The sequence below is a fragment of the Euleptes europaea genome, chromosome 1 (genome assembly GCF_029931775.1).
Source record: "Euleptes europaea isolate rEulEur1 chromosome 1, rEulEur1.hap1, whole genome shotgun sequence".
NCBI classification, from domain to species: domain Eukaryota; kingdom Metazoa; phylum Chordata; class Lepidosauria; order Squamata; family Sphaerodactylidae; genus Euleptes; species Euleptes europaea.
The window spans coordinates 27958553-27974437 of NC_079312.1; the positions used below are offsets into that span (position 1 = coordinate 27958553).

The window sequence follows — 15885 nt, forward strand, 5'->3', positions numbered from 1 at the left end:
TCTGTTTATGGGTTTGCCACAGGGCTAGAGCTCACACGGGGAAGCAAACCTGGTTCTCTAGATCAGAGTCCACTGCTCCAAACCACCACTCTTAACCACTACACACTGGCTTAGATTGGTGTAGTGCTTAGTCTCTGAGAATACAGCTCGGATATCCAATTTCAAATCTCCACTGAGTCAAAAAGGTGACTTTGGGCCAGTCACTTTCTCTTAGGCTAGCCTACCTCACAAGGTTGTTGTGAGGCTAATGTGGGAGAGCCATTTTTTGCTGCTCTGAGTTCCAGGGTAGAAGGGTATGGCAACGATGTTTTCTTGTTTTGCTTCCATCCCACAGGTTGTAGAGTTCCAAGAATGGCTTCCAAGAAGATTCCACTTTCACAGAAACAGGCTGAAGACACTGGACATTTTGGCCCGATGGATCTCTTTGGCACCTGGACTAGAATGGGCTGGGTACCCTCCATGTTTTCTTCAGGCTCCAGAAAGTCTCCAGAATCCTGTTGCTCCCTCAAAGAAGATCTGATTGCCACACACCCTGAGGTCGTCACCACTCTGCCCAGAGACGCTGAAGAAAGTAACAGGATGAGGTTTCGCTTGGGAACCGTTCCTTTGGCGGAAACGCCCCGGCAGACTCTGTCCCGGCTGGATGAAGCAGCCCAGAAGTGGCTACGGCCGCAAGACCGCACCAAGGGACAGATTGTGGATATGATCATCCTGGAGCAGTTTCTGCAAGTGCTGCCATGGGGGATGCAGACCTGGGTGAGAGCCAAGAAACCGAGAAGCAGCGAGGAGGCAGCTCTGCTGGCTGAGGCCTACCTGGGGCAGCAGGTATTGTCTGAAAGAGGAGGTCACGTCTGCATGTTTTGTGCTGGTGTTCTCAAACCCTAGGAAAGGAAAGCGCTCGCACATGACGTATCTCTCCCCTAGGCTTGAATAAAGACTTGGGTTTCCTCACTCACTAGACATAACCTACTTTTTACAGTTGTTAGGTAGTTCTACCTGTCTGATTTCACCATGCACTTTCCTTTAGATTTTATGTTTATCCTGCTCTCCCCATCTCACACAGGTCAGAGTCAACCTTGGGGAGTCATCCTTACCCACACACTTTGTGGGTTGATTTCTCTTTCAATTGGTTATTATTTCAAACCAGCCTCTTCTTTTGTCATCTCCCCCTCACACCTATTTACCCATTGCTTACAATGCTAAGTATAAATGTATCTGCCTAGTGGATGTACTCTTCACTGCATCTGATGAAGCGAGCTCTGACTCACAAACGCTTATGCTGAACTGAATTTTGTTAGTCTTCCCTGGCGCCACTAGACTTCCATTCGATTTTGTGGCATCAGACTAACATGGTTGCTCTTCTGGAATGACTAACCTTACATAACAGACAACTGTCTTATTGGCCCCAGGTACTGACAAACAAACAACACAGTGGATAGGTCACAGAACCTCCTACATTGGCACGGATTAGGAAGCTGGCAATCTTCCTCTTGTCTCAGTCCAGGCATACTTGGGAAGAGAGATCAGAAAGCGGCCATTTTTTTAGCAACTATTCCTGCTCAACAGGGAGGCCTGATCCGTATGTTGCAATCCATTGATCTAAGATAAAGGTATCATGGCACCCACTATAATTTTGTTGGTAAAGTATTAATAATAATTGTGTGCTGTCAAGTCACAACTGATTCATGGGATTTTCAAGGCGAGAGATGTTCATTGGTGATTTGCCATCGCCTTTCTCCACATAGCAACTCCCATGTTCCTTGGCGGTCTCCCATCCAAGTCCTAACTGGCCAACCCTGCTTAGCTTCTAAGCTCTGACCAGAGAGGGCTAGTCTAGGGAAGTGGCTAGTCTAGGGAAGAGGTGAGCTCCCCCCTAACTGGCAGCCTTTAAGCAGAGGCTGGCCAAGCACTTGTCAGGGATGCTCTAGGCTGATCCTGCATTAAGCAGGGGGTTGGACTAGATGGCCTGTCCGGCCCCTTCCAACTCTATGATTCTATGATTAGGCTGCTGTTGTTAAAATACATGTTTAATAATAAAAATAGCAGAGTCAAATATATGATGTGCTTGCTTTCTTTACTAGTGGCCTGTGGCTTTTCAGGAAGTGGCTGTGTATTTCACCCAAGAGGAGTGGGATCTTTTGGATGAGGATCAAAGGCATTTGTATCACAGCGTCATGCAAGAGAATTCTGAGAACATGGCTTCACTGGGTAAGAATTCTTCATGATAGGACCTGTTCACATGACGCTTTGTGTGCCTGGAAGTTGTGGTTTTTAATGCTGCTGCGGGCTGTGGCAGCCGCACGACCAGCAGCCTGGATTGACTTGGGATAATTTAAAAATGTGGTGGCTGTGAATCATTACCCAAATAAATGAGGACTGTGTTCAGTGTATGGTACTGGTACAATACAACTGGTTCAGCCTATAGGATCATAGAGGGAAACAAGGATAGGCTACCTGAAAATAACAGGTCCTTGATAAAAGGTAAAGGTCCCCTGTGCAAGCACCGAGTCATTTTTGACCCATGGGGTGATGTCACATCCCGACGTTTACTAGGCAGACTTTGTTTACGGGGTGGTTTGCCAGTGCCTTCCCCCAGTCGTCTTCCCTTTACCCCCAACAAGCTCGGTACTCATTTGACCGACCTCAGAAGGATGGAAGGCTGAGTCAGCCTTGAGCTGGCTACCTGAAACCAACTCATGAACTCAGGTCGTGAGCAGAGCTTGGACTGCAGTACTGCAGCTTACCACTCTGCGCCTTGATAGCTAATTAATCCCTTCATCTGGAAATTAAAATGATCGATCTATCAGGCTGACTTGCCTTTTCTGGCTGATTTTCTGTGCCAACACTGAATATAAACTTGCATTGAACTTACTGTAATTCTCACTTTAGATGGCTAGTCCACAAACTTATCATTCCCTCCCTGTCATCCTGTCTTTTTCCTCATCCCAGAGCTGCTGATTGCAACATCTGATCCGGTTCTCTATCCTGGGTATAAGGAACAGCCACACATCACAAAGATCCAAAAACCAAATGAAAAGGAAATCACTGCCAAAGTTGCTGTAACAAGTGACAGTGTAACTGAGCTTGGTGAGTGCCTTTCTCTACTTATTTATTTTAGCCATTAATGCTCCACCTACAGACACCTACCAATTGCTGCCGCCATTATTTTTAATTAAGATTTTAAATAATTTTAATTAACATTGAATATTTGTAAAACATTTCAAACAGGGCTCTGGAGAAGCAGCGTATACATTTTCTAAATAAATAAATGATGTCCTCTCATTGGAGGCTGCTTGTTGCATCTCTGCATGAATCTCTGCAGTGGGATAGCCTCCTTTCAATCAAGTGCAACTAGATAGAACACCAACTTGCAGAGAAACAAGTGGCAGATGATTCCTATACTTTTGTATGATAAAAGTAAACTACTTTGGGATGTAAGTGTAAATTGTCACTTGTATTTAACAAAAAGTGTAGCTATTAAAAGTTTAAGATATACTAAGGTGTTTTCAAATGATTCTAGCAAAGAATCGAGTAGGAAAGGTAAAGAGACTATAATAAATATCACAAATGATCAGTGATTTACGATGTTACTTACCAGTCACACCCAAGACACTTGGGCTGTTTTAAATTGCCGTGGGTGGCAACATCCACTTCGCTATCAATCTCATTTTTATCTTGCCCTTCTTCAAGGTGGCCAGCATCATTCTCCCCTTTTCCATTTTATCCTTACAACAACCCTATAAGGTAGTTTCATCTGAGAGACAGGATTGGTCTAAGGTCATCTAATTTTTGAAGCGACTCAGTTCAAGAAAGCAAAACAGATGCTTTACCACTGAGCCGCAGCTACATCCTCTGTGGGAAAGTGCAATGGCAGGAGACGTATACACACTTTCCCACAATAGGCAAAGACAAAGGATGTGGTTGTGGCTCAGTGAAACATCTCTTTTGCATGCGGAAGGTCTCAGGTTCAATTCCTGACATCTCTGGTTAAAACATTCTGCTCGAGGCCATGGAGAGCCGCTGCCAGTCACAGTAGAGAGAGGCAATGGTCTGCTTCAGTAAAAAGCATGTTCATTTTTTACACTGTGTTCTTTTCCTTTTGACCATAAGGTAGTTTAGAGCGGAAAATTCCCAGCAATCGTTTGGCTCCTATAGCTGATTTATAGACCACATTCACACTTCTTTTGCATGTTTCCCCTTAGCACAGAGATAGGGCCAAATAAAGACAGCCAAGAAACATCTGCCCAGCCGCCGCAGGAGACAAAATGCTGGATGAGAGAGAGACGTTTGGTTAGATCCCCAGTGGCAGTTTGTATGTTCTGGTTTGTTTTCTAACGCTTTCCTCTGATTTTGTTTGTTTTCTGTGATCCAGCATTTCCACCAACCAAACTAGACAAGATTTCCTCTCCCCATGAATATGACTTGATGGTCCAGACAGGACAAGAAGAGGAGATGCAGATGCTGAATGAGAACAGCCTGAGAGACTCTTGCACAGGTGAGATCAGCCTGTGTGGAACAGGTGTAAGGAGATTGCTCTGGGGTAGGGGCAAATGGTTGAGTCACACCAGGCACAAATCTCCTCTGCTCTCTCCCTTCCCATATGTGAGAAGAAATAGCAGGCTGGAGCATTCTATGGAGCGCACCCATGATACACTCAGCATTCATCTGACTGCTCAATGTAGAGCAATGATCTCCACTGTAGTGCGTGCCAATGTGATTCAGAGCTTCCGCTTCCCTCTTCTCCAGACCAAAGAGCCAATCCTAACTTCCTCCTTCTGCCAGCATGGTGCACTGGTTAAGACCGATGGACTCTAATCTGGAGAACCATGAGGGGCAGACTCTAATCCGGTGAACCAGGTTGGTTTCCCCACTCCTCCACATGAAGCCTGCTGGGTGACCTTGAGCTAGTCACAGTTCCCGCTGAACTCTCTCAGCCCCACCTACCTCACAAGTCTGTTGTGGGGAGAGGAAGGGTAGGCAATTGTAAGCCAGTTTGAGACTCCTTAAAGGTAGAAAAAAATCAGGGTATAAAAACCAACTCTTAATATTATTGTTATTATTTTCTGATAGGCTGCAGTGCCTACGGAAGCCATTTTGTGGTCAGTTGTGCCCCACCTGGTGGCTGTGATTAAACCCATGTACTGGTTCTCAAAATTTCAAAAACTGCCCACAGAGTCAACTTTGTGGGTCACCGAAGAGAGGAAGAAAAGTAGTGGCAAACCATCTTTCCTTGGAGGTTGTCTGCCATCGCGGATCTCCCCATCGAGGAACTACTGCTGAGTTTTCAGGGAACATGGTTTTTAAAACGTTAAGTCTCAGACAGGCATTCAGTCCTTGTAAACCCCCTATCTGGCTGTTCCACAGATCTTCAAAGTCGGGGCTGCTTGTGGCACGTATTCTGGTAGTTAGCTGCCTTTGTAATGGCAGGTAAATCTCCTTCCCTCAATCAAAGCTCTGTGTCCTCTTTGCATTTCCTGTCATGTTTGCCTTCTTGCTCTCTTTGACCAATTTCCATTGGGATTTTCTTTATTCCTGCAGGTGATGGGTCAGAAAGTATGAGCGGGTGTAAGAATCCTCCGCAGGGAGATGCAACAGCAGGGCCATCACATGAATCATTGTGGTGGGATTTGTTCTTTGATCCTAAGCTGTCCAAAGCAGTTGAGATCAAGTCAGTAGGACACCAGGGAATATTGCCAGAACTCACACAAGGATATTCAGCTACTAGGAAAGGAAATTTCACAGAAGGCAAGCCCCAGTTAAGAGTGTCCAAAAGAAATTATCCCTGCTCGGTTTGCGGGAAAAGTTTTGACCGGCGTGCTAACCTAATTAAACACCAGAGAATCCACACAGGAGAGAAGCCGTATTCGTGTGCTGAATGCGGAAAACGTTTCGATCAGCAATCCAACCTCAACGTCCACTTGCGAGTCCATACAGGAGAGAAGCCTTACGGCTGCCCTGACTGCGGGAGACGTTTTAGCATCAAGTCTCACCTCCACGGACACTACAGGATCCACACAGGAGAGAAACCTTACGAATGTGAAGGATGTGGGAAGAGGTTTCGGGTGAAATGGTGCCTGAATAAGCACCAAAGGATCCATGCAGGAGAAAAACCCTACAAATGCCTCTCCTGCCAGAAAACTTTCACCTGCAGCTCTGATCTTATTAAACACCAGGTGACTCACTCAGGGGAAAAAGACTACACCTGCTCTGAGTGTGGCAAGAACTTAGCCAACAAATCAGATCTTAACAAGCACGAGAGAATCCACACCGGAGAGAAACCTTGCGTGTGCTCCGTCCGCGAGAAAAGGTTCTGCGATATTTCTCAGAAAAACAAGCATCAGAGAATCCACACCAACGAAAAGCCTTATGGATGCTCTGACGGTGGGGAAAAGTTCAGAGATTGCTCCCAACAGAACAAACACCAGAGAATTCACGTGCTATAGAGCAGTGGTTCTCAACCTGGGGCCATATGGCCCCTGGGGGCCCCCAGGATATTCCAAGGGGGGCACAGGTGAAAATTGCTGTGTGCATTTTGTGTGGCTGTTTATGTTTCTTTGTTCCTTGGCTATTTACAAACAAAACATTTAAATAGCTACCTTTCTACCGGTCAGACAGGGGGGCCACAGGAAGGAAACAAGGTCGAAAGGGGGCCACTGTAGGAAAAAGGTTGAGAACCACTGCTATAGAACACCTAGGTACACATAGGTGCAAATACATAGAGCAGGGATGGGGAACCTTTTTCCTGCCAAGGGCCATTTGCACATTTATGACATCATTCAGGGGCCATACCAGGTGTAGATCTCCCGGGGGGGGGAAGAGGCTAGGGTTGCCAGGTCTCCAGCCACCACCTGGAGGTTGGCAACCCAGGGGAGGCCACACAGAGAAGGCCTGCAGGGTGCCCCCACTCCCCCCTCCCAGGCGGAAGGGCAGCCAGCAGTGGGCCCGAGCAAACAAGGTGCTATGGGGGCGCAGCCCACAGTCGATCGGCAAGGGAGGAAGGAAAACAGAGAAAGAGGAAAAGGGAGGGAGAAAGGGAGAAAGAAATGGAGAGAGAGGGAGAAAGAAATAAAAGGACGGAGGGAGACAAAAGAGGGAGAAAGAGAGGGAGAAAGAGAGGGGGAAAAGGAGAAAGAGTGACAGAAAAAGAGGAAGAAAAGAGAGAAAAGCCTTCCCACACACACACACCCGCGCACGCTGGCCCCGTGCGACCGGGCCCCAGCCTCCCCTGCCCACACACACACACACACACACACACCCGGCGGCGCACAGAGCCCCACGCAACCGGGCCCCAGTCTCCATGCCCTCTCCTCCCCAGAGTCCACAAAAGGGTCCCCTTGAAGCCCGATCGGCTCCTGCATGCATGCTCTGCTGCCGGGAGCTGCCAGCCTCTTTCCCCTCTTTCTCGCTGCTCAACAGCCGACAGTCGGCGAGAGGAGGTCCAAAGGGCACCGCAGCGCCGCTGTAAGCCATGGTGCCAGGAACACCCTTTGGGAGGGCCGCCCTGCGCCCCGCCTCTGCAGCAGGGCCCCGGAGCTCCCGAGGGCCACAAAAAATGTCCTCAGGGGCCGCATATGGCCCCCGGGCCTGAGGTTCCCCACCCCTGACATAGAGGGTGGGGTTGTTTTTGTTTGCTTGCTTTTTTTTCCCCCCAAAGGGATTGCATTCTCAAAAGAAACATTATAGATGTTCCCATGTGCATAGAAAAAATGTTTCGGATTTCAATAACCAACACAGCTAGGAATATGCACCAGAAAAGCAAATCAGTGAGAAATATGGGCTTTTCCCACACAGCTTGTTTGTCCCAGCTTCAATGCTTTTCCTGCATTGTGTAGGGGGTTGGACTACATGACCCTGGTGGTCCCAGCGTGGTGTAGTGGTTAAGAGCGGTGGTTTGGAGCGGTGGACTCTGACCTGGAGAACTGGGTTTGATTCCCCACTCCTACACATGAGCAGTGGAGGCTAATCTGGTGAACCAGGTTGGTTTCCCTACTCCTACCCATGAAGCCAGCCGGGTGACCTTGGGCTAGTCACAGCTCCTCCTCCTCTTCCTCTTCTTCTTCGCACTGTGGTGCAAGGCTGTACCTTCCAGGTTTCCACGACCTTTCCCAAACCTGCCTTTCTCCAAAGTTTTGCAAAGCCTGGATGGCTGCCGTGTGGGTGGGAAAATTTGGGTTTTCCCAGTCCTGCCCACACAGCAGCCATTTCCCGATCCCTACCACCATTATTTTTTTAATCAGCTATTGAATAGTTACAGTGTTATAACAATATATGTATCAGGTTCCCTTAATTCTCAGCTTTCATTCTTTAGAATAAACCTCTAGTACCTATCCTTGCAGAGATATGCCTTTCCCCTTATATCTCTGCAGCAATAGGGACTAGACACTTAAAAAATAAATAAAAAGAAAGCTGTGAATTCAGAGAACTGGATAAGAACAGCAGACTCTAATCTGGAGAACTGGGTTCAATTCGCTACTCCTCCACTTGAACCCTGCTGGGTTACCTTGGGCCAGACGCATTTCTCTTAGAACTCTCTCAGCCCCAAATACCTCACAAGGTGGCCTGTTGTGGGGAGAAGGATTGTGATTGTAAGCCACTTTGAGACTCCTTAAGGTCGCGGGGGAAAGGTAAAGGTAGTCCCCTGTGCAAGCACTGGGTCATTCCTGACCCATGGGGTGATGTCACCTGAATCATTGTGGTGGGATCTGTTCTTTGATCCTAAGCTGTCCAAAGCAGTTGACTAGGCAGACTTTGTTTTCATAAACTTTGCTTTAAAAATCCAGTAGTCTACAAAGCCACATACAACCAAAGACCACGTAAAACCCAACACAGTTTGATGTAATTATAGGCCCTGCCACAAAACGTCCTCCTAAAATCCACTCATTAACCTGAGCTTGTTTTTCCCAACCTGCACTGTGTGTTGGCATTGTTATTCCCATTTTCTTGTTCGTTATTAGTATGGCACTTTTCAGCATAGGGACCGCTAACCATTTCTTATTTATTTATCCTTGCATTCCACCATGGAAAGAAGGATCAGGGCAGATGAAAATGACTTTCTCAGAGACAGCCAACATGCAATAATATTGCAGAATGGATTTGAATCTTGCTCTTTCGCAGCCGCTACCAAGAGGTTTTGGGGGTGGGGCTAAGATCTTTTCGGCCATAAGATTCCTGAAAAGTTGTAGTCACTCTGCCACATGGCTGATCCTGCTCTTGGAGGAATGCAGCATATTGGGAGTTTGATCTGCTTCAGCTTCTTCTCTCCATAACTGCTTCACTTATTTGTCTTGGTGGTGTTTGTGTTCTGTCCTGGAATTTGTGAAAATTTGTTAAGCTTGCAAGGTGACTGATTAAAAAATAAACAGAAGTGTACCAAAAATGAGATTGGCATTTGATTTCCAAATACATTAAAAAGATCCCTACTATATAGCCCCAGGCCAGGCTGATCCCATCAGATCTCAGAATAGGGTTGCCAGGAGGTTTTGGGGGTGGAACCTGAGGAAGGCAGGGTTTGGGGAGGGGAGGGACTTCAATGCCATAGAGTCCAATTGCCAAAGTGGCCATTTTCTCCAGGTGAACTGATCTCTATCGGCTGGAGATCAGTTGTAATAGCAGGAGATCTCCAGCTAGTACCTGGCGATTAGCAACCCTACCTCAGAAGCTAAGCAGGGTTGGCCCTGGTTATATTTAGATAGGCAACCTCCAAGAAACACCAGGGCCATGCCATGGAGGCAGGCAAAGGCAAGCCACCTCTGAATGTCTCTTGCCTTGAAAACCCCATCAGGGATCACCATAAGTCTGTGACTTGACGACACACACACAAAAAAACACCTGGATTAGAACAGTGGTCATTTTAGACTAGCAGCCAGTTCCTCACAGTGCCCAACTAGATGACCTGGAAGGTCCCCAAAGCGAGGTTCAGAGGCTAATGCCATCTGGTGTTGTTGCCTCCTTCCTAGAGATGAAAAATTTCCAGAAATTTTGATGCCGCATGGGGGAGGACAGAAATTTGGGGGAAAGTTGAAATATAAGCAATACTTGGTGGTGGTGGAAAGTGCTGTCAAGTCGCAGCTGGCTTATGGTAACCCTAAGGTTGCTAAACACCAGGCAATAGATGGAGATTTGGGGTGGAACCTGAGGAGGGCAGGGTTTGGGGAGGGGAAGGACTTCCATGCCATAGAGTCCAATGGCCAAAGTGCCCATTTTCTCCAGGAGAACTAATCTCCATCAGCTGGAGATCAGTTGTAACAGCAGGAGATCTCCAGCTAGTACCTGGAGGATGGCAACCCTAGTGGCACCACCTTTCCTCAGGAAAGGTGCTCCAAATTCCTTGATCATTTTGGTTGCCCTTTTCAACCCTTTCTGGTAGAGCCAGCTTGACCTTGCCTGAAAGCTCCATCCACTGACTTGGAAGACTTTAACCCGAGATGGGGCTTGTTTCAAATTACTGGCAAGAGCATCTAACAGGACAACCCTACACAGTAAACCTCCCTGTGTAATTAGAATAATTGCCTTAGCCCAACTATGAAAGATTCCTTTCCTGCATATTTACAGCCATCCAATGTAGCCCTTCCACCAAAGAGGCACAATTGTGAAGCATAAGACATGAGAGCCAGCAAAGTGTAGTGGTTAGAGTGGTAGACGAGGACCTGGAAAAGCGGGTTCGAATATCCCCACACTGTCATGAAAACTCTGGGTGACCTTGGGCCTCCTAACACTCAGCCTAAACTATCTCACAGGGTTGTTGTCATGAAAATAGAATGGGGGCGGGGAGAAAGACATAATTAAGTCGCTTTGGGCCCTGCAATATAGTTTGGAATGATTATCCCCATATTGTAGATGGGAGAATGAGGAAAATGCCTTTTGTCTAAAACATCAAGAAGCTTCAAATGACAAAGACATGATGTCAACAGCTTCCTTTGTGGCTTTTACTTGAAATGCCAGCTCATATTTGGGAAGATCATCCATGACCTGGACTTGGGTCTTCTCAACAGTGGTCCCATTCCTCTGGAAAACCCTTTCAGAGGACATTGGGCAGGCAGGGGAGGGGCTGTGGCTCAGTGGTAGAGCATCTGCTTGGCATGCAGAAGGTCCCAGGTTCAATCCCCGGCATCTCCAGTTAAAAGGTCTAGGCAAGGAAGTGATGTGAAAGACCTCTGCCTGAGTCCCTGGAGAGCTGCTGCCAGTCTGAGTAGACAATACTGACTTTGATGGACCAATGGTCTGATTCAGTAGAAAACAGCTTCATGTGTTCATGCATTCACCTGACCGAGTTCCTCTGCCAAAGAGGCTTTTTGCTGAATGAGCATAACTGTGATAGCTTTGTCAATGGCATGGAGATTCAACAAGAAGGTATGGGCTAAGGGGAACCAAACCTTATGGAACATGTGGGCATGGAACTTTTGAGAACAGATAATGGACACCACAACAAAATTGATGTTAAAGGGGTTGGAGTCAATCAGAAAATGTTGGGAGGTTGTAAGCCAAGCATCATACTGTGATGGAGGCAGCTGTCTCCAAAGGGGCCCTCCCTGCCAGTACAAAGGTGATGCCTCTCCTCTTCTAAAGCCCTCCTGCTCCGCTGAGGTGGAGGAAGCCAGGATTGGCTCCTTGCTTCGAGGAAGAGATGAAAGTTGGCACCAGGAAATACATTGGCAGAGACCAGGGTGCCTAAATGCACTGCGTTAGGTATCACAACACTTAAGGAATATTTGGGGGGTTGCCCTGTTGCCATGCATATAAGCTTGAATCTACTTTAGGCCTGCTTTTTCAGGCAGATACTAATTATTCCCTATAATTAAATTTACCAAAGACATGACAGCCCATATTTCCAACCAGTACACGAGACAGTGATTTCATAGAACAAATAGTTTAAACCGCTAACCACCAGGGCTGAGACCGTGACATCTAATTTTTTCCTCTAGTTCACCTTTCCCTAATGCTGTTCTCTATGGATCCAGTGTAGTTATTAAAGGTAAAAGTAGTCCCCTGTGCAAGCACCAGGTCATTATTGATCCATGGGGTAACGTCATATCTCAACATGTTATTAGGGCATCCAATTTTCCCTCAGTCTTACTAGGGACTTGTGAGCTGTGACGACTGCTTCTACGTTGACTTTTTGGTGCTTGGTTATCTTTAAAACCCGATACCACAGCACATGAGTCTCCAACTTCATTGAGACAATGGTAGCCATATGATGGCCAACAGGACAAATGGCAGTTCCCCAGAACAATTTCAGGTTGGAAAAACGGCATGCAAGTAAGGCTTAAGACAACTCCCTCTTGTACCAGGGTTCCAATCAGAATTAGGCTCCTGTGCACCTGGTAATTGCAATTTTTTGGACAGTAGAAGCTACTGTCATTTTCAGCAGTTTCTCTGGTTTGGTCCTTGGCTACATGATTATTTGGGAGCAAGACCTGCTCAAAATATGTACAGGGAAGGGAAGAACAGCTCACAAAGACATATTACAAGCATCCTCTGGGCTGGCTGATCTCTGCTACATCACAAAGGGTTTTCTTTCCCAGCCACCCAATCACAGGGCAAAGAGGTGCCCCCTCATTTGAATACAAGACAATATATAATAGCATGGGTGGGCCCAGTCCTGAGGCATTTATCAGTAAGGAGTACAGCAGGAAGGAGGTACAGAGCATTGAAACAATGACTGTTTCCCAAGATCAGAAGAAGGCCCAGCCTCAGAAGAAACAGAAACTGCCTAAACAGCCCAAACAAAAGAAAAAGGAGAAGAGGACAAAGGCAGCCAAACAAAAGAATAAGGCCAGGAAGCCAAAGCAGTCTTCCAGTGTGTTTGTGTCTAGGATACTGCAGCAGCTGTGCCAAGGAGAGGCACCCCTCCCAGCCAAGGACAATGAAAATACAGTCTTTTCGCAACGCTATTTCCTCACCAATCAAGATGGGCAGCAGCAGTGTTTCCTCAGCAACTACGTCTCCTCCCAAGGCCCACGTGGCACTATGGACAACCTCAACATGCCCATGGTATCAGTGTGGCCTTACAAGCCAGCTGTGACCAGATGGTCAGCCACCATGTGTCCTCCACAACAAAGTGCCCTGACAAGCCAGCGGTGGCCAGACGTGCATCAGCAATACATCTTCAGCAATCCAGCCCCCTCACAACAAGCCCTCTACAACCAGATGAGCACCCTCAGCCCCAAGGAGCTGCACTATGAGGCCAACGAGAGGATGCCAAGGCAATCAGTCATGGGCTTGTATGGCAGCAAGCCCGGCGTCCCTAGATATTAGGTCAACATCACTCCCTTCCTCCTCAGCCATCTCTTAAGGGGAGAAGGAAGAGAAGACGTGGCCAGCCTGTGAACAATCCCATCTTCCACCTGACATTACCATGAATGGTGCTGAGAAACCCACTGACCTAATGAAATGACTTGCCTTCAACAATCCTATGAACGAGGGACAGGAACGTCTTGAGATGAAAGCACGACATGACAACACTTTCCCCCTTTTCGTTACAAAGGAGAGACCCTTTGTCTCCGCAGGAGTTCCCAACTCTTGGATTGTGTGCCAGAGATTTCCCAGCAGGACAAGGAAAAGAAGTTACTTATTAACATACTAATAAAGTGGGATTTTACAATCAATGCCTTCTCTTTAGTTCTTTCGTTTTCTTTTTGTGTGCAATGGGGAAATTACTGGGTTTCTGCAGATGTTATTTATGGTTCTACTATTCTCGACCTTATCGTCACCTTCTGCCAAACCATTATAACATGAAACACTCTTTAAAATGGACAGTATTTTAAACATGCACACATAGCTGCCTTATAAAAAGTCAGACCAATGGTTCATACATCCCAGTACTAACTGTGTGTGTTAAGTGCCGTCAAGCCGCTTCCGATTCATGGTGACCCTATGAATCAATGTCCTCCAAAATGTCCTATCTTTGACAGCCTTGCTCAGATCTTGCAAATTGAGGGCTGTGGCTTCCTTTATTGAGTCAATCTATCTCTTGTTAGGTCTTCCTCTCTTCCTGCTGCCCTCAACTTTTCCTAGCATGACTGTCTTTTCTACTGAGTCTTGTCTTCTCATAATGTGACCAAAATATGATAGCCTCAGTTTAGTCATGTTAGCTTCTAGGGTCAGTTCAGGCCTGATTTGACCTATAACCCACTGATTTGTTTTTTTGGCAGTCCAAGGTATCGTGGAGTGCCAGTACTAACTACTGAGATGTATTATTTTACTGGGGAGGCCACATAATGAAAGAGTGAAAATCAAGGGTCTTGGCTTCATTTCTCAAAATGGTAGAGAAACAAAATCAAAATGTGGATATTCAAAACAAACCAGACAGCTTTTGCAATTCCGTACCATCCAACTGTGTGGAAAGCGCTTGCTGGGATTCCAGGTGTACCCACACCTGTACATCTACTGATGGCCATGAGCCAGCTCACACTCATATACCAAGCCTCAAGAAAGACTGTGCTATAAGCTGTTGGGCCAGTTAGCGTGCCATCCTCCGGGTGCGGGCTGGGATTGTCCCTGAATTACAACAGATCTCCAGACTACAGAGGTCAGTTTCCCTGGAGGAAATGGCTGTTTCAGAGGGTGGCCTCTAATGACGCAGAGTCCTAGGCCAGTGCATGTGAAAAGTAAGTGGAGGACTTGAAACATTTATACAGGTGAACAATTTGCTTGTGGCCTTTGCCTGTTTCCACACTTAAGGGATGGCATAAGACACTGCAAAGCAACCTCTCTCAATGACCCTTGGTAAAGGAGAGGGGAACGAAGTGCTCAAGTTTTTCCCTGGCAGCTGTTTTTCCACACAAATTTCCCCCTTCCATAGCAGTGTGGTGTAGTGGCTAAGAGTGGTGGACTATCTGGAGAACCAGGTTTGATTCCCCACTCCTCCACATGAGTGGCAGATTCTAATCTGGTGAATGGAGATGGTTTCCCCACTCCTCCATATGAAGCCAGCTGGGTGACCTTGGGCTAGTCACAGTTCTCTTCGAGCTCTCTCAGCCTCACCTACCTCACAAGGTGCCTGTTGTGGGGAGAGGAAGGGAAGGAGATTGTAAGCCGGTGTGATTCTGCTTTTGAAAGGAAGAGAAAATCGGCATATGAAAACCAACTCTTCTTCTAGAGCAGGAATCCCCACCATGAAGCCCCCAGGCAGCACCCACTATTACATCTTCTGGCACCTGCTTGCTTCTTGACTCTTCAGGATAAAATTCAAAGGGTAAAACTGAATGGATTTTTTTAAAAAAACAAGATGCTCCTATCAACTGACAGACTAGCAAACCCCTGAGCTTATCCTGGGCAGGTAATCACAGCTATGCACTGTCGGCTTGGCATGGATACAGAATCTTTTATATCTCTGTGCTTGGCAAATATGATCATGCGAAGTGATGGTATGGCTTTACTCTGCTCTGGTTAGACCTCAACTAGAGTACTGTGTTCAGTTTTGGGCACCGCAATTTAAGAAAGATGCAGACAAGCTGGAACGTGTCCAGAGGAGGGCAACAGAGATGGTGAGGGGTCTGGAGACCAAGTCCTATGAGGAAAGGTTGAAGGAGCTGGGTATGTTAAGACTGAGAGGGGGTATGATAACCATGTTCAAGTACTTGAAGGGCTGTCATATAGAGGAGGGTGCCTAGTTGTTTTCTGTTGCTCCAGAAGGTCGGACCAGAACCAACGGGTTGAAATTAAATCAAAAGAGTTTCCGTCTAGACATTAGGAAGAATTTTCTGACAGTCAGAGCGGTTCCTCAGTGGAACAGGCTTCCTCGGGAGGTGGTAAGCTCTCCTTCCCTGGAGGTTTTTAAGAAGAGGTTAGATGGCCATCTGTCAGCAATGCTAATTCTGTGACCTTAGGCAGATGATGAGAGGGAGGGCATCTTGGGCATCTGCTGGGGATGAAGTAGGGGTCAAG

At 46.9% G+C, this 15885-nt stretch overlaps 1 protein-coding gene across 1 annotated transcript; it reads left to right on the forward strand.

Annotated features, from left to right (window-relative positions):
* The first annotated feature begins 351 nt into the window (after positions 1-351).
* On the forward strand, positions 352-6443 carry LOC130474428 (zinc finger protein 1 homolog). Its single transcript, XM_056846038.1, has 5 exons — positions 352-825; positions 2082-2208; positions 2950-3087; positions 4373-4495; positions 5539-6443. Exons 1-5 carry the CDS (start codon positions 352-354, stop codon positions 6441-6443), a joined length of 1767 nt encoding a protein of 588 aa, XP_056702016.1.
* The last annotated feature ends 9442 nt before the right edge of the window (positions 6444-15885 follow it).